Source organism: Cornus florida, unplaced genomic scaffold (assembly GCF_030987335.1).
Source record: "Cornus florida cultivar Cherokee Brave unplaced genomic scaffold, ASM3098733v1 CherokeeBrave_3.0.0_Hap2_Chr05, whole genome shotgun sequence".
NCBI classification, from domain to species: domain Eukaryota; kingdom Viridiplantae; phylum Streptophyta; class Magnoliopsida; order Cornales; family Cornaceae; genus Cornus; species Cornus florida.
This window is the reverse complement of record NW_026775575.1, coordinates 112,923,111-112,945,876: the sequence shown is the minus strand read 5'-3', so window position 1 is coordinate 112,945,876 and position 22,766 is coordinate 112,923,111. Positions and strand designations below refer to the sequence as shown.

The 22,766-nt window shown below is 33.5% G+C and overlaps 2 protein-coding genes across 5 annotated transcripts; one reads left to right on the top strand and one right to left on the bottom strand.

Annotated features, from left to right (window-relative positions):
• Positions 1 to 396: 396 nt before the first annotated feature.
• Positions 397 to 7,754, top strand: LOC132308668 (UDP-glycosyltransferase TURAN-like). Of its 4 annotated transcripts, none has more exons than XM_059806830.1 (17): positions 397 to 620; positions 740 to 849; positions 1,524 to 1,557; positions 2,575 to 2,630; positions 2,732 to 2,872; positions 3,411 to 3,559; positions 3,662 to 3,751; positions 3,860 to 3,926; positions 4,011 to 4,074; positions 4,160 to 4,274; positions 5,775 to 5,941; positions 6,054 to 6,164; positions 6,261 to 6,322; positions 6,424 to 6,476; positions 6,585 to 6,660; positions 7,177 to 7,259; positions 7,457 to 7,754. In XM_059806830.1, exons 1-17 carry the CDS (start codon positions 614 to 616, stop codon positions 7,581 to 7,583), a joined length of 1,512 nt encoding a protein of 503 aa, XP_059662813.1. In that variant the 5' UTR covers positions 397 to 613; the 3' UTR covers positions 7,584 to 7,754. The 4 variants fall into 4 exon arrangements, 3 of the variants coding, with proteins under 3 accessions (XP_059662813.1, XP_059662814.1, XP_059662815.1); XM_059806831.1 differs by having other exon boundaries at positions 7,177 to 7,305; XR_009482457.1 differs by lacking the exon at positions 7,457 to 7,754 and having other exon boundaries at positions 6,402 to 6,476; positions 7,177 to 7,305.
• A 9,098-nt stretch (positions 7,755 to 16,852) lies between these two features.
• On the bottom strand, positions 16,853 to 19,084 carry LOC132308667 (9-cis-epoxycarotenoid dioxygenase NCED1, chloroplastic-like). The gene has a single exon (XM_059806828.1). The coding sequence runs from the start codon at positions 19,007 to 19,009 to the stop codon at positions 17,222 to 17,224; it is 1,788 nt and encodes a 595-aa protein (XP_059662811.1). The 5' UTR covers positions 19,010 to 19,084; the 3' UTR covers positions 16,853 to 17,221.
• Positions 19,085 to 22,766: the final 3,682 nt, after the last annotated feature.

The window sequence follows — 22,766 nt, the reverse complement described above, 5'->3', positions numbered from 1 at the left end:
GTCCTTTTTAAACCAGAAATAATCTATATTCATTCTATTTCGGTTCTGCCAAAAGAAACCCTGTCAAACACACACCCCACCCACACAATTCACCTTAACCCTTTTAAGGACACCAAACATACATTTTAGGAGACGGAGGACTGACCACGCAGTTGTAGAATATATAGTCAGCAACTATAATAATTTGTGTAAATGTGTAATATGTATACATAAAATTAAATATATATAAACACCTCATAAATTTTTTAATGATACTTCCTGCAAAAAATTACAGGGTTTATCTGACTTTTTCACATAAAATTTTATGAATCAAAACAAGATTATTCATTTTTATAGGCTTCAATTAGTAATTTCAAGTACCGCAAACCCGTTGAGGGGTAATATGGTCAATTTTGGCCCCGGAGGTTTATTCTAGGGTTCAAATTGCAAACTTTGTCCAAACTTGAGGAAGGTCTGGTAATTTAGCCTTTTTGAACAAGTTTTAGGGAAGTTGCAAGTCGAAGAGAGACAAGAAGAAGAAGAGTAAACTCAAAAGAGAGAGAGCGCTAAGGTTTCTTAGCATTTACAGTAACATCGCAATTGATTTTCGGCTAGTGAGCCCAAAACCTTTGTAATGCCGGGTACACATTCCCTTCTCTTGATTTGGGTCAATCTTATATTGAGATCCCATTATAATTTTATTATCTTCTCAAACGTATCTGCAAAATCAATTGTTTTGCATAATTGAAACGATGATCAGAGCAAGAAGTGGCAAAGATTGGGAGGAGAGGTAGAGCCGCAGTGGTGGTTCTCGGCGATATTGGCCGCAGCCCTCGAATGCAGTACCATGCCCTTTCACTTGCCCGTCAGGTATTCGTCATTTACCAAGCTCATTACACAAGCATATATATATATATATATATATATATATGATCTTATCAGGATGAAGAAACACATAACTTTTAATTGTGTTTGCTAGCAAAAAGAATTACGCTTCTGATATTTTGGCCTAGTAGAGTTTTTTTGGCAAAGTTGAAATTCGGAGCTGTTTGAATTGCGCTTGCAATTAAAACTAAAAATATATAGAATTGAGTCTATTTATGTAAGGAAAATGTTATGAAAAGTGTTCTACACACTGCTCGACAAACACTATTTGATTCATCACAGCCAACACTTTTCTAGCAGCTCTACATTGAAAAGTCTATTTGTTTATTACAAGACAAGCAGTCAAGCACATACTGACTGGCTGCGAAGTGAAAGTTGAAGCCTATTTTCAAGGCCAATGTAGATTAGTGGGGCTTCTAAAAATAGAGAATATCGAGGAGAGTAATTTTGAAAGGTTACATAAGCGTATTTTAAAGTATTATGGATGTATTACTTGAACGATAGATGAATCATTCACAATTAACAAGTAGTCAATAGGAATTATGATAATTTTGTATCTGGTGAAGGATTAGCCTTTCCTATTGTGCTAGTTCAATGAATATGAGCTTTTTATATCTTTTAAGTTCTATGGTTTTTTGATCTTACATTTTCTCCTTCAGGCATCTCTAGAGGTGGACATTGTTGCATATGGAGGTATTTTTATGAGGATTGGATTAAATTGAATTGTTATTTATCAAGATTCTAATTTTTTGGTTGAATTGCTGCCTGGCTTTCCTTTTACTTGATAATTGGAGTGCAATTAGAATTTGAGGAATATGAATTACTAGCCAATTTCAAGGCTTTGTTGAGGGTAACTAACTGGGATGCATAATTGTCATTCAGACTAAAACAAGGAGTCTAATCTAACTATTTAAGTTTGATACTTTTTTTTTTTTTTTTTTTTTTTTTTTTTTTTTTTTTTTTCTAGAGATTTAGTTTGACTTGGATCATGGTTGATATTTTAAGCTTATGGAGTTGAACTAGGCAAATAACTAATCAAACTAATTTTTGTTAATTGCAAGAAACAGATTCAATTCATTAACTCTTTAAATAATTCATTTTCTTTTATTTTATTTTATTATTATTTTTTTTTTGACATGATTAGATTTTAAAACTCAGCTCAACAAATCTTTACCTTGCTATTTGGACTAAGAAGTTGGCAACATAAACTCTTTTTCAGGGTTTTATTTTATCAAGGGCTGTATTTTTTAGTAATTATGGATAATATATGCAATTTGGTGCTTATAGTTTAGCTTTTTAAAATGTGCTCCCAAATACAAGTGGATAAGGTATGAGCTCCCGAGTACAAGTGGAGACATGTCATATGCATGGCGACTTAAATCACACCACTGGACTGATGTCACAGAAATGCAAAGAAAAACAAAATTACTGGATAATTTTTATTTTAAATTAACATATTCTTCGGAGTCACCAGACCTATTTAATTGGTGCAAATATTCTATATGCTAGACTCAAGTGATTAAATGATTCTTGAATACATCTAGATACAAAAGTAGAAATGTTTGAAATGTTATCCCGAATCTCTGCAAAAATTAAGCTGAGTAACTTGATTTTTTGTTGGAAGATACATTTATCATTTTTTTATGTTTTTATCTCCTAGTGCTTTACTAATTCTGATGATTAATTTATTACCTTTAAATGCTTGGATAGGTTCTGATCCCCACTCAGCTTTACTAGAGCACCAATCAATCCATATTCACACAATGGTACTTATTGTACTTGAATCTTTCTAGATTGAATGCTTATGAAACTTCCAAATTGGTTCTATAATTTTTTCCTTTCTTATTTCTTATTTCTGGTTCTGCAGACCCAGTGGCCAACGATCCCTCGGAATTTACCAAAGATACTTTATCCACTGATGCTTTTGCTCAAGCCATTGATTCAGTTTCTTATGCTTCTATGGTTTCTGTGTGTTAAAATACCTGCTCCTGACGTTTTTATAGTACAGGTGAGCTTTGAAACTTCCACTTAGATGAGATGGAGCTATTTAAATTTTGAAGACCTTCAGAAGTTATATAGATCTAGTGGCTTTTCATTTTACCTGATATTTTTTGTAAGTACAGATAGAAATTCTACTGCATTGTGTAACTACTTAAGTGGTAAGTGGTGACATGAAATCATTGTTAGTATACAAGGATGACCAAAATCTGTCATTGTGTTTTGCAGATGCATAATTAAAACTACTTGTGTATCATCTGATGTGTATTATTTTCATGTGTTGACATTACTGTTCTTCCTTCTGACTTCTGGCCAAAAAAAAAAAAAAGAAAGTATTTCAGTTTTCTCTTGGTCATGGATTTTATGTGCCCAGCAGGGTATTATTTAATTTCTTGTCTCTCAAAAAATAGTTGGCCCCTTATCTGCAAAGTGTAGATGTGTTTGATACCATGATTCGAGTCAGAGTTTACTAATTAAATTGGATTGCTTGTGCCCTATATTCTTCAATTATTATCTCATTCTAATCCATGTGGTGTTTACATGTGTAGAATCCACCTTCTGTTCCAACCTTAGTGGCTGTAAAGTGGGCCAGCTGGCTGAGGCGTTCCACTTTTATTGTCGATTGGCATAACTTTGGATATACTCTGTTGGGATTGTCTCTCGGAAGAAGTAGTCATTTCGTGACATTATATCATTGGTATCTATTGGCTGCCTTTTGAACTTCTTCTTCCCTTATATATATTTTGAGGGTCTGTCGTTTGCTGTACAACAGAAGTTTGAGCTTTTGGCATCTAATTAGGTTTGAGAAGCATTTTGGGAAGATGGCAAATGGTTCCTTATGCGTGACAAAGGCAATGCAGCATGAATTGGCACAAAACTGGGGAATTAAGTAAGAGGGACAGCTCAAAGTTTGCAATATACTTCATTCTACTTGTTCATGTTTCCTAGTAGGTGTCTCATGGTAATTCTGTGTTCTCTTTGTGTTTCGAAATTACAGAGCCACAGTTCTATATGATCAGCCTCCAGAGTTTTTCCGTCCAGCTTCCATTGAGGAGAAGCACAAGGTGAACCAAAATTTTCATTGCAAAGTTCTCATCAGGAGAAAAGAACATTGACTTGAAGAATTAAATGTGAACTGTGGATTCTAGTTGTTTTGTAGGATTGATAAATATGTCAGTCAACCTTATGGTCTTCGGGATTGCATCAGCAATGGTAATATGAAATGATAAAGTAATTCTGTACTTATTTTTACTAAGGTTGAGTTTGAGTCAACATTACTTTTGGTGACGTATTGCAGGAATTACAGAAATGGGGAGCCCTGATTCAAATGAAACTTTGTTTACAACCCAGGTTGGCACGGACATTTTGTTGAAGCAAAACAGGCCTGCGCTTATTGTTAGCAGCACAAGCTGGTGAGTTTTTGTATATGTAGTTTATTCAATCTGAACTATGTATGGTTTTTATTTTATCATATGAAGTTCATTAAAAGAGTGTCAGAGGGGTTGCACGCGCACACAAAGTATACAAGAGTGAACCCACAACCAAAAAACTAAGAAAGCATATGGAAATTTAAATTATGTACAAAATCCATGGAGGTATCTTAAGAGGGATTTGCCCTCTCTGCAGTCCAGCTGAACAACAATTTCTGAAACTCCTGTTTCTACCTAAGAATTGGTATCTCTTCCATAATCTTATTATCTGGTTCATGATTTTCTCTGTATAGTATAGTAGCACCAAGTTTGTAATAGATTATTTCTTTTTGTAGAGTTTTAGATTTTGCATTTCTTTATTTTTTTATTTCTTATTCTTCTGTTTTTGAAACATAATTTTAGGCTTTGCAATTTGTTTTACTGATTAATACAACATACATAAGAAAACAAGGTTATTCCATTGTCAGTTTTGTTGTGTGCAAAGAAATTTAGGTGACAAGGTTTGATCACGTGCTTTAATTGTCCTCAGAAGCAATAAAATATGTTCTGTTAACAATGCACCCTTAACACAATTGATTTGAACATTTTATGATCTTCAATTTGAAAAATCGCAAAATGGATTTGCCTTAATCTTAGCCAGAATCGAAAAACTTGAATGTGTGACTATTAAACTTCACTGGAACCCTCAATGACAAGGAATTACTTTGCAACATTCCGAGTAGAAATAAGGCAAGTCATGGCAATTGAGATATGTGTTGAAATAACATTCTTACTCAGTATTATTGTTGGGATTTGGGCCATTTTTCCACCTTTATAACAGTCTGAAAAAATGGAAGGCAAAATTTTCAATACCTTTTAAGTTTTGAAATGAGAAAATTAGTTGATATGTATGACATTGACTTCTCAGCAGTGCTAAAAAAGTAATGGAATAATGCCTATCATAGAGATACCAAGTATGGTCACCTTTATAATTATCCTATATCAGGAAAGCACTATGATGTTCATTTATAAAAACATTGTTTAATTGCATAGAGGTGCTACATTTGGATCTACTTTAGTTTCAAGAATGCAGTTTTTAGTTTTATGAGGGAAATTTATTGTGAATGTTGAATTGTTGTGCAGCACCTGATCATTAATATGTTGGTGTTATCAATACTGAGCTCATTTAGGAGGCTTGTACGTCTTTTTTTTTCCCCCCCTTTTCTGACAAGTCATTTTAGGAAACATGTATAACTTTTTGTTTTAAATTTTCTAGTAAACATGATTACGCGCATGTCTTGTTGGTGAATGGCGGTTAGAATGACAAACTCACATGGGAAAAATTGTTTCCCTATCTAATTTATCTTGTTAGCTTGACTTCTTTGCCCTGGCAAAATTTTCTATTGCGTGGATGAACTTTGGTAAGGATATTATCAATTAGAACTTAGAAGTTTCAAACTTGTTTAAAAGTGATTGATCTTAGAGAATGATGCTTCCTTTCAGGACTCCAGATGAAGATTTTGGCATTCTTTTGGAGGCAGCAGTTATGTATGATAGACGTGTTGCAGCAATCTTAAATGAAGTTGACTCAGTAGGGGAAGAGGCTTTTTGGAAGGAAATTTGCGACGGGAAAGAATTCACGTACCCTAGGTTATTATTCATCATTACAGGTAGTGATTTATTTTCTTCATATGCAAGAAGAGTCATCCAACTTATGGAAAAAAAAAAAAAAATTGTATATGTGTACCTTTTCACTTGAAACCCTTTTGAATGTCAACGAAGGAAAGGGACCCGAAAAAGAAAAATATGAAGAAAAAATTAGAAAACTTCACCTCAAACGTGTAGCATTCCGTACCATGTGGTTGTCAGCTGAAGATTACCCATTGCTTCTTGGTAAGTCATCTATAATTTACTGCCCCATACCTTACTTTCTTCTAGTAATTGGTTCAAGATCTCTTCTTTATTTATTTTATTTAAGTTTTATTACAGGATCATCAGACCTGGGGGTTTGCCTGCATACTTCCTCGTCTGGGTTGGATCTTCCGATGAAGGTATATCAATGTCAAGTTCCTAGTACCTCCTGAATTTAAATATATGTTCAATAAAAAATCTTCACTAACCACTCTCTAGTCCTTGAAAATTTTATCATTAGGTTGTGGATATGTTTGGCTGTGGATTGCCTGTTTGTGCTGTTTCCTACTCTTGGTAGAACTTTTTTGAGTGATTTTTTTTTTTTTTTTTTCCCTGTACCTTTTATCGATACTATGAACTTTAGAATTAACATATTTCAACTTATATTTTGACTTTTGGAAGCATCAAGGAACTTGTAAAAGTTGAAAAAAATGGGTTGCTTTTCTCTTCATCTTCGGAGCTAGCTGATGAACTCTTGGTAAGCTTGTTTAAATTGGGAAGTGTAATATGTCATGATAATTAAGCTTTGACCATGCATAGTCTTCTCCATCATTGCTTGTCATGTCTGAAATTTGAGAATAGGGCAGCCTCAACTCACACCATGTTGTTATTATACTCTTTAATAACTTTCTACGGATTATTGCCCTTCGCAAGGCTCCACCTTTCTCAACCTCTCCCTCCAGGGAGGAGAAATCATACCATCAGGGCCAATGACACTGTGGTGGTTTATATACCTTTTCATGTTTGTCATGCATGTTAAATATCAATCTGGTACAACGCACAAGTGACCTGTTTATGTAGTCATATATATCTTAATAGAATATTTGAATAATACTCTTATATTAAGCATGATATTCATGAGGTAGCCTGAATATCCAATTTTGGCATGCATGAATCATGATTTTGAAGACATTCGATTCAACAGTTGAATTGTCAAAAGATGAAACTTACAAGTTATTAACATTTAATGTTTTCAATTTGCAAACCTGCACAGATGCTTTTCAAGGGTTTTCCAGAGGACTCTGATGCTTTGAAGTCGTTAAGGAATGGGGCATTGGAAACGGGGTCTTCTTCAAGGTGGGCAACCGAGTGGGAAGACAACGCCAAGCCTTTAATATCCGAAGCAAGTCTATGTCTCTCAATCTAGACTACGGAATTTAGAAGTTCCATACATGTTCCATTGAATTTTTATTCTAGACACATTTGATGCCTATAATGGGATTGCATTTAACCGATACCCAAGATCGCTGAGGATTTGTGCTTCATATTTGCAGGTTATTAATGGGAACTTCAATTAATTCCAGTTCTCAGCTGAAATGGGATTCAAGATATGTTCTTGAACTGAAAGTTTGTAGCTTCAGCAATCCCAGTTACAAACATTCATCCTGCGCTGGTGGTTAATGGTAAAAGGGTTGGTGGGCTACCCTTATATGCTGGCTCGATTTATCTGGAAGGAGATTGGATTTTCTAATTTGGTAGTCATTTTTAATTTTTTTTTTCTTGTTCTTAGAGAGAGATGGAAACGATTTTGCCAATTTTTGAAATGAAATAAATCCACTATAGCTTCTATCATCACATATTTGTACACAGGGATCAAGTTAACATTGTTTGAAGGTTTTTATTTTGTAACATGGATCTATGTAAAAGAAACTCACAATAAAGGTAATGTTGGTTCCACTGTTTCACCAAGTAGTAGCTTTTTTTTTTTTTTTTTTTTTTTTTGGGGGGGGGGGTCGTTACCAAGGAAAATATTTTAAAACAAAAACTTTTATTCTTAAAAACAAAAACTAAGGAAAATTAATGATAATTTTTTTTTCTTCCATAGGACCATAATTTATGGAGTTGAGTAATTTCATGATCGGAGCAAGCATAATCAAAGGGAAATATTTTATTTATTTATATGTGAGCAATCGGATGGAATTAATTAAAATCCAGTCAATTGATAGCCCAACTCGTTAGGTTTTTCCAACATTTTCCAGTTATGATTTCAAAGTCTCCAACATTTTCCAGTTATGATTTCAAAGTCAAATTGGAGTTAAATATTGATTAAATAAATCAAAGTAGTCAAATTTGAGTTTGACACATAAATCATGTAGAGTGTCACTACAATTCTATATTGGTCGGCGCAACGTGTAATTGCTAACTTTGTTTTTGTATTATTAAAAAGTGCTTTTCTTGACTAGCCAAACAAATAAAATTCTTTCAATACATGGCTTAAGTTTGGTTGAATATGCCATCCACGTCATAACATATACAGTACTTCAGAATTTAATTTGCTTGTCTTTTTATTCATTTCAAATGTTATTCCATAAATTAATAGTATTTTACTACTCGAGGAGGAGGACATACTCATAGTGTCTCAGATGCCACGTTGCTATACTAGCATTATCAAATGTTGTTGCCTTCATATATGTTATTTTAGCTGTAAAAATGTAAGGTTTCTCACTAAAAGCACCTAGTCTAATGGTACGGTTCATCTTCCTTGTTAAGAAGATATTATAATCCAATAATGGACGTGTGTTTATTTAAACTTTAAATAAATAAAAGGGGAAAAATCACATAACCCCCTGTACTAATTTTTTCGTTCAAAATGCCCCCACTAAAATTAAACACCCCCCTGAACTAACAAAACCCATCAAGTTGTCCCGAAATGACAAAACTGCCCTTTTAAGTTAATTGTAAATTTAAAACTTATAAATCTAATTTCTATTTTTTTAGTTAAATTTCAAAATTGTGCAGATGTATCTTCCTTTACAGATTATAGTTTCAGACTTTGATCATACTGAACTTCGACTCTACGGCGCCGATTGGGGCGCCATCGTCCTCCCGTCGACACCGACTCCAATGAGTTGCAACAGAAGCTCGAGGAAGAACCAAAGTATTGTTGTGAATTCCTTCTAAGGCGGCGTTGCCACAATCACCAACCCAGTCAAGTAAAAATTTTGATTTGGACCTCCTTGTGCGACTCCGGCAACATTTTCCCTCTGTTTGCTCCTCTTGTAAGTAGCTAGAAACACCCCAAATTGATTAGACTCTGTCTTCGCCTGAATATTCGCCGCTGAAGGACGATGTCGTATTAGTCCAGAAAAGAAAGAAACAAGGTGAGCCCCACGGCGATCATCGAATCATTGGAAACCTGAACGCCTTGAACGCTGTCGCGAATATCGCTGAAGAATCGACCTCGAAAGCCATTAATTCGATGTTTGCGAAATCGCCGACTCGGAATTCATGTGCACCGGCGGACTCGAAGATGAGTCTCTGTATGTCTTTGTGGTCTCTTCTGACACCGTCCGGCAAAGATTGACCGAGAGAGAGTTGTTAAGCCATCTGGTCCTCGGCCGAGAGAGTCGTGATGGCCGCGGCGATCGTCGCAGCAGTTGAGAGTGAACGGTGAGATCTAGTTAGTTAGAATTACGTCGTCGTCGACAATGGCAACGGATGTTTGGTCGGCGAGAGAGCTGGATATGGCTCTAATCGCCGATGAGGTAGAGGAGTAGTGTCCGATTGACGAGAATTCGGTGCGGATGAGTTTAAGTGTGTCGAAGGAGAATTCTTCCCATACATATGCAATAATGTAAATTCACACACCAAGTCCAGTGTATATATATGTGTTTGTAGAATCTCTCTAATTTTCTGCGAATAAAACTACCCACAATGCTATATTTTCACACAAATTTCCCCCGTGTTCAATTTTTACGTTTCAACCAAACAAGTCAACACAAACAGATCAAACAACAATTACAATCAGAATGTTCTAAATCTAAATCAAAGGAAGATGGAGATGAATATGGGTTTCTGGTGCTTAAAATCAAAGGAAGATGGAGATGAACAGTAGACCCACCAACTCAAGGGTATTTTTGCAATCTTACAATAATATTATAAGTTTTAAATTTACAGTTAACTTAGAAAGACAGTTTTGTCATTTCGGGACAACTTGATGGGTTTTGTTAGTTCAGGGGGGTGTTTAATTTTAGTGGGGGTATTTTGAACGAAAAAATTAGTACATGGGGGTTATGTATAATATACCCTAAATAAAATATGTCAACATTGGCAGTGATCTTCTGCAGATTGGGATAAGTTTTTAATTTTTATCAACCACAGTACTGTAACATAGAGGTTAGAGAAGGTACGCACATCATACGTAGTAATGTACCCACAATTAATTTCATATATATATATATATGTATATTGTGATACCCGCCCGGATTTTCGAATGCGGGTTGGCCAGGCCCACGCCCGAATACCCGAGAATATCAAAACAAATTGATAATAAACGAACACAGAGTACAAAAGAATAAAGAAGAATAAATAAAATGCTGACAAGAAACTAAAATGATAATCTATAATAAACCTCAGAATATATTTCCATTAATTAATAAACTCTTCTGATACAACCAATCCTCCAAAATACAACTCGGGAATCCATATTGTGTGGACCCCTAGAAAATCCAAACTAAACAAATGACAGCAATAACTGTCTAAATCAGGAAACTGAATCATAAAGGAAATCCTATGTAACATCGGAAGAATGAAGTAGACTGATACCCGCTCAGCACAAACAACCTTTAATCCTGACGAACACCTGAAAAATAATGGTGGGTCAGGCCCACAAACAAGTTCTACTCTACTACATTCCAAACAGAGATCCGATACACGTATACATCTTAGTCAATCCAACAGTAACTAGTAGTCCGTATATATATATATATATACACACTAAAGGAACCTCATTAGACTATAGGGTTGTCTCAACCTGAATAGTAGGCAACATGCAAAACGCACATATAGTGGGCATGAGTACCTACACCTACCAGGGTACACAACTACACTATATCTAGCTACACATCCCTGGCGATATACGCGCCCTAACCATTGATCCTGAAACTCAAGCTCATATCATGGCACCATACTTATATATATATAATCTAGTAACCATCCTATCCAGTATAAATTAATCCTCCATAAGTCATTCAACTTGTTCAGCTGACTTGACTTGAATATAAGTAGGACTTAACATTTTAGTTAATCCATTCCCTTATATAATAAATTAATCCTCCATAGGTCATTCAACTTGTTCAGCTGACCTAACTTAAATATAAGTAGGACTTAACATTTTTGTTAATCCATTCCCTTATATAAAATAGTTAAGACTTAACTGATAAGTTAATCCATCCCTAGAATGCCACCGTCCCATACCGGTGCATTAAACCACACAATCCAACAATTGATGTAACAATTAAGGAAATACATCAAACATTCCATAAATAACTATGATAAATATGATATCAAGTTATCACATAATAGGAATGACTTATTATTTCTTTAAACTTCCTATATCATATGTCCTACACAAACTGAATCTTATACATGATGATATTTTATTATACCGTTAAAAAGATTAAATCCATCCGTTTGTTTAAAACATTCAAATAGCAAGCATCATTATGATTGAGTCTATTTAAATTTATTAAAACCCAAACCTAGTCCCTATTTAATGTTCAGGAATTCTAGGCATGTTTTTACGTTCCATCATTCCACAGATATGAAAAATATATAATTTAAACATGTAAAAATTCACATAAGAAATCAAATCAAAATCATGCATTTTATCAATTCATAACACAAGAACAGATATGAACCAATTTCATAAAACCTATGTTCTAACCCAATTAAACATGCATAATTATTTAATTTTATGTGTTTAATAAATCCTGGAATTTCCTAGGCATGTACAGAAACACGAATCAAAGGGAAAGAGATAGAAGAAGAACTTGCCTTAAACTTTCGGACTGAAAGTTAAACTTCTTCTTCTTTGATCTTCTCTCTAAAGGATTTTCTCCTCATTCCTTCCTCTTTCTCCTTCTTTTCACTCCTTTTTCAACCTATAGATGTGTATTTATAGGCTAAATAATAACCCTATTCCTTTTTCAATTCCAAGTCAACTTAATAAAGAAAAATAAAAAGAAAAATGAAAATATTAAAAAGGTAACTTAAAATATGTTACGTATATAATCTATGTATATCCTTATTAATTAAATAAAATATATATATTAGATTATTTATTAATACTAAAGTTACCATAATATTAAAAGGTAACTTAAAACATGTTAAGTATATAATCTGATATATATATTTTATTTATTTAATGAGGATACAGATAGATTATATACGTAACATGTTTTAAGTTACTTTTTAACCCTATTCCTTTTTCCATTCCAAGTCAACTTAATAAAGAAAAATAAAAAGAAAAATGAAAATATTAAAAAGGTAACTTAAAATATGTTACGTATATAATCTATGTATATCCTTATTAATTAAATAAAATATATATATTAGATTATTTATTAATACTAAAGTTACCATAATATTAAAAGGTAACTTAAAACATGTTAAGTATATAATCTATCTATATCCTCATTAAATAAATAAAATATATACATCAGATTATTTATTTATACTAAAGTTACCATAATATTAAAAAGTAACTTAAAACATGTTACGTATATAATCTATCTGTATCCTCATTAAATAAATAAAATATATATATCAGATTATTTATTTATACTAAAGTTACCATAATATTAAAAAGGTAACTTAAAACATGTTATGTATAAAATATATGTATATCCTTATTATATAAATATATAAAATATATACATCAGATTATTTATTAATACTATAGTTACTATAATATTAATAAATTACTTTCCTTTTTATATATATGTATATACATATATATCTATATATATACATATACAACTATACATGGGTAATTATCCATACCCATCCAACCTCCTATCCAAATAGTTCATGGGACCCAATTAGTTAACACATTACCACTAACCATAACCATAAAATAAAATAAAATAAAACATTTAATCATTTAATTTACAATTAATTACAATTAATCAAATATATCATTTAAGCACACAATCTAATTAAACAAATAATACAAATAACACCTAGACAAAATACAAATAACACATAGATAAGTAGCCAATTAATCAAGTAACACTTAATTCAATTAAACACATAAACAATTAGTCAAATAATCAATTAAATAATTAAAAAAAATACAATAAAAATAAATAAATAAATACCGAGACCATCCTTTTAAAATTAAGGGTATTACATATATATATATATATATATATATATATATATACACACATATTGGGTAAGGTTCATAATATATATTGTTTCCTTTCCTCTACTGCATGCTGTTCTGCAATTTTCTTGGACTTGAAGTTTGAATGTTTCAGTGGTATGTCTGCATATATATATATATATATATATAGCTGGATTGACAGGTATAGGCAGGCAGCGGAGACATAATATATAATGTGGTGAATATATATGGGTGTGAACGAGATTGTTGGAGTTTTTGAAACATTGTTAATGTCAAATAGTCCTATTCAAGCAATGGTTTCAGTGCGCTTCCTTATAGCGTGCTTTTAGATTTCTTCTGATGTTATGTTAAGGTTGTCTTCTGTCCTGAAATGAATTTCTCATAATTTTAATTACTTCAACTCCCTTTTTTTGGGGAATCAGCGGTATATACATGTGGAGAGAGAGAGAGAGAGAGATTAACTTGGTGTATATATATATATATATTTTGGAAAAGTGTGCGTTCCTTATATTATTTCTATATAAATGCGTTTCAAAGTTGGTGAAGTTTGTTTCGCACTTTGCAGGTTTGATTCAGTGTTGCAAAAGCTTCATAAAATCAAAAGCTTTATATTATTCATATATACATAAACTGCCACTGAAAATAGCACAATCTTTATTATGCAAAGAGTAATACTCCAGTATACAAACCACTATTAAGTGTCCAACAAGGACCCTTTGTTATTTATCAATAATATTATTAAGTTATCTCTTATTTTAGGTATTTATCTCGAATCTAGGTCTAGAGTGATTATCAATATTTGTAGTACAGTGGTATCCAAGATTAAAAAAAAAAAAAAGAAAAGAAAAGAAAATGTTGAGACTTGAGAGTTTGAGTCAAGATCCCTTAGAGGGGCAATTTAATAAATTCATTGCATTATGGATAAAAAATTTAAATGAATATAATAATAACAAGGATAATATGGTAAAAGTGCAATAATAAACATCTTTGACAATGACATTAACGTGTATATGTCGACGGTAGAGTCGGTTCACAATGTGACAAGGCTTGTCTGGAAATTGACGTGAATGAAAAGTTTTCTTCTACCAAGAAAATAAACATGGTAATAAAGTCTGTAAAGCCTATGGATATATATGTATATATATATATATATATAGTCAAATTGCAGAAAGTGTACCACAAATAAAAACACAATAACTTTTCCTGCTATATATTTAGGTTACTTCTACGAAGAAAACAAACATGGTACGTAATAAAGTCTGTAAACCCTTATGGATATATATATATATATTCTATAAAATCAAATTGCAGAGAGTGTACCACGAATAAAAACACAATAACTTTTCCTGCTATACATTGATTTCTCCATAGTATTCCTTGTTCCACTTTCCTCTTGTTTTCCATGCAAGTCGGTTCACAATGTGACAAGGGTTGTCTGGAATCGACGTGAATGAACGGTTTTCTTCTACCAAGAAAACAAACATGGTAATAAAGTCTGTAAAGCCTGTGGATATACATATATATATATATATATATATATATATAAAATATTCTATATAGTCAAATTGCAGAAAGTGTACCACAAATAAAAACACGATAACTTTTCCTGCTATATATTTAGGTTACTTCGATCTACGAAGAAAACAAACATGGTAATAAAGTCTGTAAACCCTCATGGATATATATATATATATATATATATATATATATATATATATAATCAAATTGCAGAGAGTGTACCACGAATAAAAACACAATAACTTTTCCTGCTATCCATTGATTTCTCCTTAGTATTCCGACTTCCACTTTCCTCTTGTTTTCCATGCACCCCGGTCCATATTTGCACCATCCATAGTGTGTGTGTATATATATATATATATATATCCTTGGCCACATCCATAGTAGTTTCACTACATTTACTTCAAAATTAATATGATAAAGTTACATAACATACAACCATGAAAAAAAATTGTTTTACGGTTCCAGAGAGAAAAACTTGTTTTGAGCCTGAGTGTATATATGTACACCAAATTCAAAAAAAAAAAATAGTTAAAGGATCCAGTGGAACCCAACACTGCTGTGAGTGAAGGGCACTGAGTTCACTTTGTTTGTGAGTAAGGTGCACCGTATACTCGACTCAAACAAGTTATTTTCTACAGGAATAGGATCGATATACATTATTACTTTTGTAATACCACTATTTAATTCATCTTAAAGCAGTTTTGCATCAAATTAATAAACATTATCATCGCTTGGGAGTACAATTATGAATAGGTCTGATTCTGCACGTGTAACACCTGACCAAGTAGAAATTGAACAAAAACGAAAAGGGAAATTGTATGTATATATATATATATATATATATATATATATATGGGAGAAAAATGTGGGGTTGTTGTTCACGTGGATTGTACAATAAAGAGAAAATGAGGAGGAAATTTCTCATTTTCATTTGGTGTGTTTCATGCTTCAAATGTCCATTTTGTACAGTGCAGGCAATGGCTAGCTTTATGGTTGTGGGGGCAAGTGGAAAAGATAATATGGAATATTTATTACAAAACTATTCAATTTTTGGACCCATCAAATCTCTTCTGCTCAGTTTGTATTTGAAAAAAAAAATTAGTTAAAACTAAAATTTTAACATTTCCATATCAAATAACTCATTTAGTAATTCCAAATACAATTGCTAGGTTTCGTGACAATAAGAGTAGCACTAGCTAGCATATTATTTTTTATTTTTACTTATTTGTAGACGCTCATTGGCTTCTGTCAATAAATATTGGGAGTTGCAATTCATCACAATTGAAAAATATCTCTTCTCAACTTGATTTATATATAATATAAAGATATATATATATAGTAGTACTGTAGTATATGATAAGTTGATAACAGTAATGAAGAGTCAAATCAGTATTGCTTTTAGCATAATCCTAAAAGTCGTACTCGTTCATTGATTCAATATGGATAATGATATTGTCTGAGTTCTGGAATTGGTTTGTAAAACGATATTGCACACCCCCATTGCCATTGGACACCCATCCAACCAAGCCTACCAATCACACATTGCCGCCACTTTTAAATCCAATATTGTGCTCCTTCATCACTTGTTCGCGACTTTGAAGGGTTAGTGATGTATGATCAATTATCTATTTCTCTCTTCTAGCACTCATTTTATCCAAAGTCCTTTCTCTTACTCTTGGGTGCCAACTTTCTTTTTGACTAATTCAATGGTGAACAATCTTTAACGGTTTATTTATGTTGTCTAATCAATTTGATTTAGTATTTGCCTACAAAATTGGAATTGAAGGGTATTTTTTATTTATTTTAAAATTGACAACTTGCAATTTGGACTGCCATATATGGTATGCTGCTTTTCAACCAAATTCCATTCTTTAAAATCTCAAAATGGCGATTTCAGATTTGTTGGTTATTTCAGGATTTTATTACAACTTTTTTACAAGCACTATTTAACAAAATATTATAGAAATTAAAGACTGAATCTGACAAAGAAAATTATTGAAGAAAGTGGAATATATAACTATATATATAATTATATATACTGTATATTGTTTTTTGGTAAGGAAGATCGACAGTGGAGATATTACATGCCATTTTCTACAATAAACATAGTGATAAATGAATGAACAAAGTTACACACGTTACATATATATATATATATATATATATATATATGCTTCTTCTGTAATTTACATAATCTAAACAAGTGAAAGAATAAACAAGAACCAGCTGAGCTCCAATCCTACCTACACCCAAAAGCTACAAGCTGGTCTCTGAAAAACCTTTCACGTACAATACGAATACTATATCCAGGTAGGAGATTCCGAGGACGTATCTAAAACAATCCCTCTGACAAATCTCCGACTATATAACACACTGACAAATCCCCAAATTAGGCCTGTGTTGCCAATTCATTTGAGCTTACAAAAGTACCATGAAAACCATATGGAACTCTAGAAGGAAGCTGAATTGCAGCCTCTAACTGCATAGTCATGGCGTTTACGATTTGAAGCTCCGATTTCCGTGTCTTCTCGTTGTGCACGAAAGCTAAGACATACCCATCATCCTCTGTTTCCGAAACAGAGTCTTTTGGAAGGAACAGAGGCTCACCACCATACCTTTGATCACCATAAACATGCTTCTTTATTTCTCCGGTAAAGAGGTCAATTTTGGCAAACCCGGAGACTTTAGGCCAAGGCTCGGCAATGGCGAGGTAGGCGAACTGGGTTCTCCGTCCGAGCTTGTTCCGATTCACCATTCCAGCCTCTAAGTTGACTTGGTCACCGGAGTTGCTTATTACAGGACGGCGAGTGGACTTACCGGTCTTCAAATTGAGTCGAATTTCGGATAGTATGCTTCTCAATCCCTCGTCGGATTCGTTGAAAATGGAGTCGGCCGGAGTCATGCATGACCCGATCACGACGACTTCATGGGTCTCTGGTTCTTCCCAAGCATTCCAGAGATGGAAGCAAAAACAGTCACTTGTTTCGACCCATTTGATTTTTGAAGCATCACTTGCATACTTATCAAGAATGCCGAAACGGGCAATCTTGTTCTTGTCATACACCACCGGCGAGCCGCCCCTGATCATTTCCGGGAGCTTGAACACCACCTGCTGGTCCGGGATGACCACGAACCGCTCTGTTATGGCGAAGTCATGGATCATGGTTGCCTCTGGTAATGGGATTTCGATGTCCGGTGACTTTTGACCGGACTTGGAAAATTTGAAGTACTTGAGGTGGGGTTTTTGGATGACATCGTAGCTGAGAGAGAAGAGCTCTTCGGAGAATGGGTCGAGCTTGGGATGTGCGATCATGGATGAATTGAGCTGACCGTCGAAGTCATACCTGCAAACTGTCTGGAGGTCGCCGGAGGGGGTGACGCGGATGTGGTACGGCAGGTCATCCTCTGACATGGCGAGGAGGCGGTTATTGAAGTACACTAGACCGGCGTTGGCGACCCCGATGCCGTGTTGGTGATCGAGGAGGCCGAAAAGGCCACGAGCGTAGAAGAGTAGTAGTCTGGCGATGCCAGAGTGGCCGTGAAGCTCGCCAATGGCTTTGGGGAACACCGGGCGGCCTAATGCCCGTTCTTGAACGAGCCGTTGCGTTTCAGTGAACCGGCAGGCATAGCTGGCGGAACCGCCTTCAAGCTTGACAGCGTGGACCATGCCGTCACCGTCGAAGAGGTGGTGGCCGGCGACCGGCTCAAAAAGCGGGTTGGCGCCATTTCGGACATAAACACCTTGAATGCATTGAGGTATTTTTCCGGTGACTGGAAGGGTGTGGTGGACGGGGTGCTCTGGCACGGGAGCGAAATTGCCAGCAATTTGGATGGTGGGGTCAGCTGTTTTGGGCAGAGGATGCTGGAGCTCACATGCAACTAGGGCGGTCTCGACTGCATCGAAGGCCATGGACATAGCTCTTTGAAGGAAATTCCATTGTGAAGATGAGGTTGAAGATGAAGAGTTTGGTTTTGTTTTTGTTTGTGGGTATGTAATGGTATTGGGACGAGTAGTAGTAGGTGGTGGTGTTGGATGGGTTGAAGTGTGTTGTTTTGGGAAATGGAGTATGGAAGGGGTGGTGGTTTGGATAGAGCAATTTATGTTGGTACTGTTTCGGGTATGGATGGGGTTTTGTAAATAAAGTGAGGATGAGCAAGAAGATGCTGCAGAAGCCATGACTAGCTCGATCACAAGGTATGATAAGTGTGTGTACTTTGTTCCTGAGATTGGTGGTGGTGGTGGTGGTGGTGGTGGTGGTGGTGACGGTGAAGTTGAGAGTTATGTAAGAAAGAAATGGTAAAGAGTGTGCTTGTTAACTTTGAGGAGAAATACGAGAGCAGGGTTATATATAGAGAGAGTTGGCGTAGGCATGGAGGCCCACCTCATACATTTAGAGAAAACCACGTGTTAATATATGGAGAGGGGATGGGAAATTTTTTATTTTCTTTACTTAGGTAAATAAGGACCAATATTCTTCCGTAAATGTGGGCCAACACTTACATGATGAATGCGACATAATATTAATACGTCAAAAAATAATATTCGTATAATTATGTTTCTGATACCGATATTTTAGAAAAAATTGTTCATACTGCCTTAACCAACAATCATATATATATATATATAAGCATATAAATTATTACGTAGTATATTACATTGTTATGGGAGTACGTTTTGTGTAACAATTTTTGAAAAGAGAGAGTTTTCTTAATTTTTTGTAGTATCATATAATTTGAGTGTTTTTTTATTTGCCTATTCCATGAAAAATGCGGTATTGTGCCGTTTACCCAAAAACTTTCGGTCTTGGCCCATTCCACACGACTCTTACCCCGCGTTCTGCCCTCTAAAGGTGAAATGTGCAGGTCACATCAAATACCCCCACACGCTATTAGTTACCCCCTCTCTCTCTCTCGCCTAACATTTTCTTCTCAGCTCTTTCTACTTCTAAAAGTTATACTTCTCATATGCCATAAATCTTTTGAATTCCGAATTTCCATCCCTTAAGCAAAACATTAAATAAATTAAGTGAATAAAAAAAATTAATGATAGGGAGTGAAATAGTAGAACACATTCAATTAATTTTATGTAAGCATTGGTACTTACATAAATCAATCGGAATTGACCAATTTCGAACTCCAAATTATTATTTTTTTTTAAAAAAATTTGATTGTAATATTGGCATATGCGCTTCTTAAAGGAAGAAATAATTTAAGGAGTTCAATTCTGATACGTTGTTTATTTAAAAAATAATGTGAAATCGCATATGGTAGGCGTTTGAATGTCAAAAATTTATTATGCACGGCAAGTTTTGCCTAAATTTTATGAGAGAACGCTACCTATCATCGTTTATGTTAGGTGTTAGTTGTTTTACTTAAAAATCTATTATGTTAGGTGTTTTATCACCGTTTATAACAGAAATGATAAACATTATGAATGGTTTTCATAACATAGTATCACGAATGATATGGCAGTGAGTTGGTAACCAAGGAGTATAATTTAAAAATAATTTTTTTGAAAAGAAAATAGGAGAAGGGATAGCAACATAGAATATAGAGATACAATTACTTTGATTGATAATTATATACACTCTTTCGACTAATCAACAACTTTCATAATAGTACTATAATGTGTTATTCTAAATCTGAAATTTGCATTATAACTCCTAAATTAGAATCATGTTTCTAGTATGGTAAGATTAGGTTGTGTAAGTGTGTGTGTGTGTGTGTGTGTATATTTATATATAAGTGAATATTAGGTTGTGTAAGTGTCAATTGATGTTGTGAACTACAGACTATGTTGTAGTGTCAAGATTATTCAAAAACTCCCAAGCATTTATTTAAAAATTTTGGTTAGTGAGGACAAATTTTTTGTTTCAGAAAATCGGGATGTTCATGGAATTTAATTAGGGTTCATGTGCCCAAGAAAATTACATGTAGATGATTAAATTAGGATTTCTATTTCAGTTTGATAATTTGTTAGGGAGAAAGAGTTGAAAAAGAAAGGTAAGTCCGATTATTTAGGGAAAACAATAATAATAATTACTAAGTTTGATGGGAGAGAGAAAGGATGTTGTAGGTAGGGCCGAGCGGAATGAATTTTAGGGGTGAGAAAATAAAAGTTTTGTCGTAATACCATCATGATATTCACTTTAAAATTTTGTTTCATGATATGTATCAATATTCTAATTTATAATGAAAAAAAAAATGTGGGATAAAATTTTCTTGATAGTGTTAAGAAATCGACCATGGGGATCTTGAATTTGGGGTTTAAGCTATCAGTTAGACTAGTCTAAACAACCAGATTAAACTGGCTGGTGGACACACAGCTAATTAAATTTTAATCCTATCCTAAGATATACTCCAATAAATATCTTACTACTTAATAGGGAGCATGTGATAGTTAGGTGCCCCATTAAGCAGCATCAATGTATCTTCTTTTCATATTGGTCGTTTGACTCGTTTCTCAATAAAGTTGCATTTTATAATATCACCGTTATTGTTATTATTATAATTTGTGGTGTTAATTTGATTGTGTAGCTAGCTAGAGATTTGTTTATTAATTTATTCTACTAACCAGTTCTTTTATTTAATTTATATATATATATATATATATATATATATATATATATTTTATGTATATTGTATGATTAAATTTATATAAAATTAAATGATTAAACGTGTAAGTTAATGAAGATCATCTTCTCTTGACATGTCAGATTTCATTTTATATGTTATAATTTTTAAGTTTCTTGCGCGTTCGCTCATGATTCATGACCAAGATACACTTATATATAATTGGTGACTAAATCTCCATTAGGTGTAATAATTTTGTATAATCAAACTTTAAATTTTATAATAAGAAGGAAGCTTGAATTGAACTACCCATGGTGCGTTTCTTTTCTATGCTTCTTTTTCTTTCCAATCTCTATGATCTTTGATTAATTTATCTAGTTTATGGATCGAACTTCGTTAATCACTTCATGTTTAATTAACACCACGTGATACTTGATTTTCCCAAGCTAGATGTGAATTGAAGAAACCAGCAAAAGGGTGGTTGGGCAGTCTTGTTGTTACAAATTTGAAAAAATTTAAAATAATAAAATCAAATAAAATAAACAAAAAATATATATATATATTGTTTGACACTAAATTATTGTGCAAATCTGTGTTGATACTATTATTACAACCATTACACATCCACTTGTTCATGACATGGCTATGTCAACTTAGACATTATGGACCACCTAGTGGGAGGAAATGTACCACAACACATCATGAAATTTTGGATTGTATATGAAATTTGAAAATTTTCAGTTTTGATGCTAAGTTGACGATAATGTGGGTGAAGTGTGATTTTAAAAAGAAATTAATTTAGAGAAACCAAAAGCCTTCAAAATATTAAAATATTAAATTGTCTTTCGCTTGCAAATTAATGGTATCCCAATCATATGTTAAAATAAAAATAGAATAAAATAACAAAGAAAAAAAAAAAAAAAAAAGATTAATGGTGACATATACAGTGACGTTTTGTTCATTAAAAGATGAACTTTTGAAGCAATCAACACCAATTATCAAGACATATAGTCGGTTAATTTTTATTTTTTGGGTCGGTGGATGCTGTATCAGCAAGCTATATATATATACATACATATATATATATATATATACACACACTCCTCGGCGGGTTGCATATGTAATTGTATATATTATTATTCAATAGTTGAGCTTAGTGACGTGAATTTTCAATGTCTCCACTAGTCACGGATGCCTAAATTATAGATTCCTTAACCAACCGACTTTACCTTTAAAAACTATCAACTGTAAGGACAGGACTAACCTAGAATTAAATTAATTAATTAGTAACGGTAATGATGTTATTATATATATATATATATATATATATAAAGGTAGGCTACAATCTTCGATTAGGAAAA

Bases quoted from the DNA above. Each gene is read 5' to 3' on its own strand.
- LOC132308667 (XM_059806828.1), bottom strand. From the start codon at position 19,009: ATGGCTTCTGCAGCATCTTCTTGCTCATCCTCACTTTATTTACAAAAC.
- LOC132308668 (XM_059806830.1), top strand. The intron at 2,631-2,731 runs GTACTTATTGTA...CTGGTTCTGCAG, and splicing joins CAATCCATATTCACACAATG to ACCCAGTGGCCAACGATCCC. The intron at 7,260-7,456 runs GTGGGCAACCGA...TCATATTTGCAG, and splicing joins GAAACGGGGTCTTCTTCAAG to GTTATTAATGGGAACTTCAA.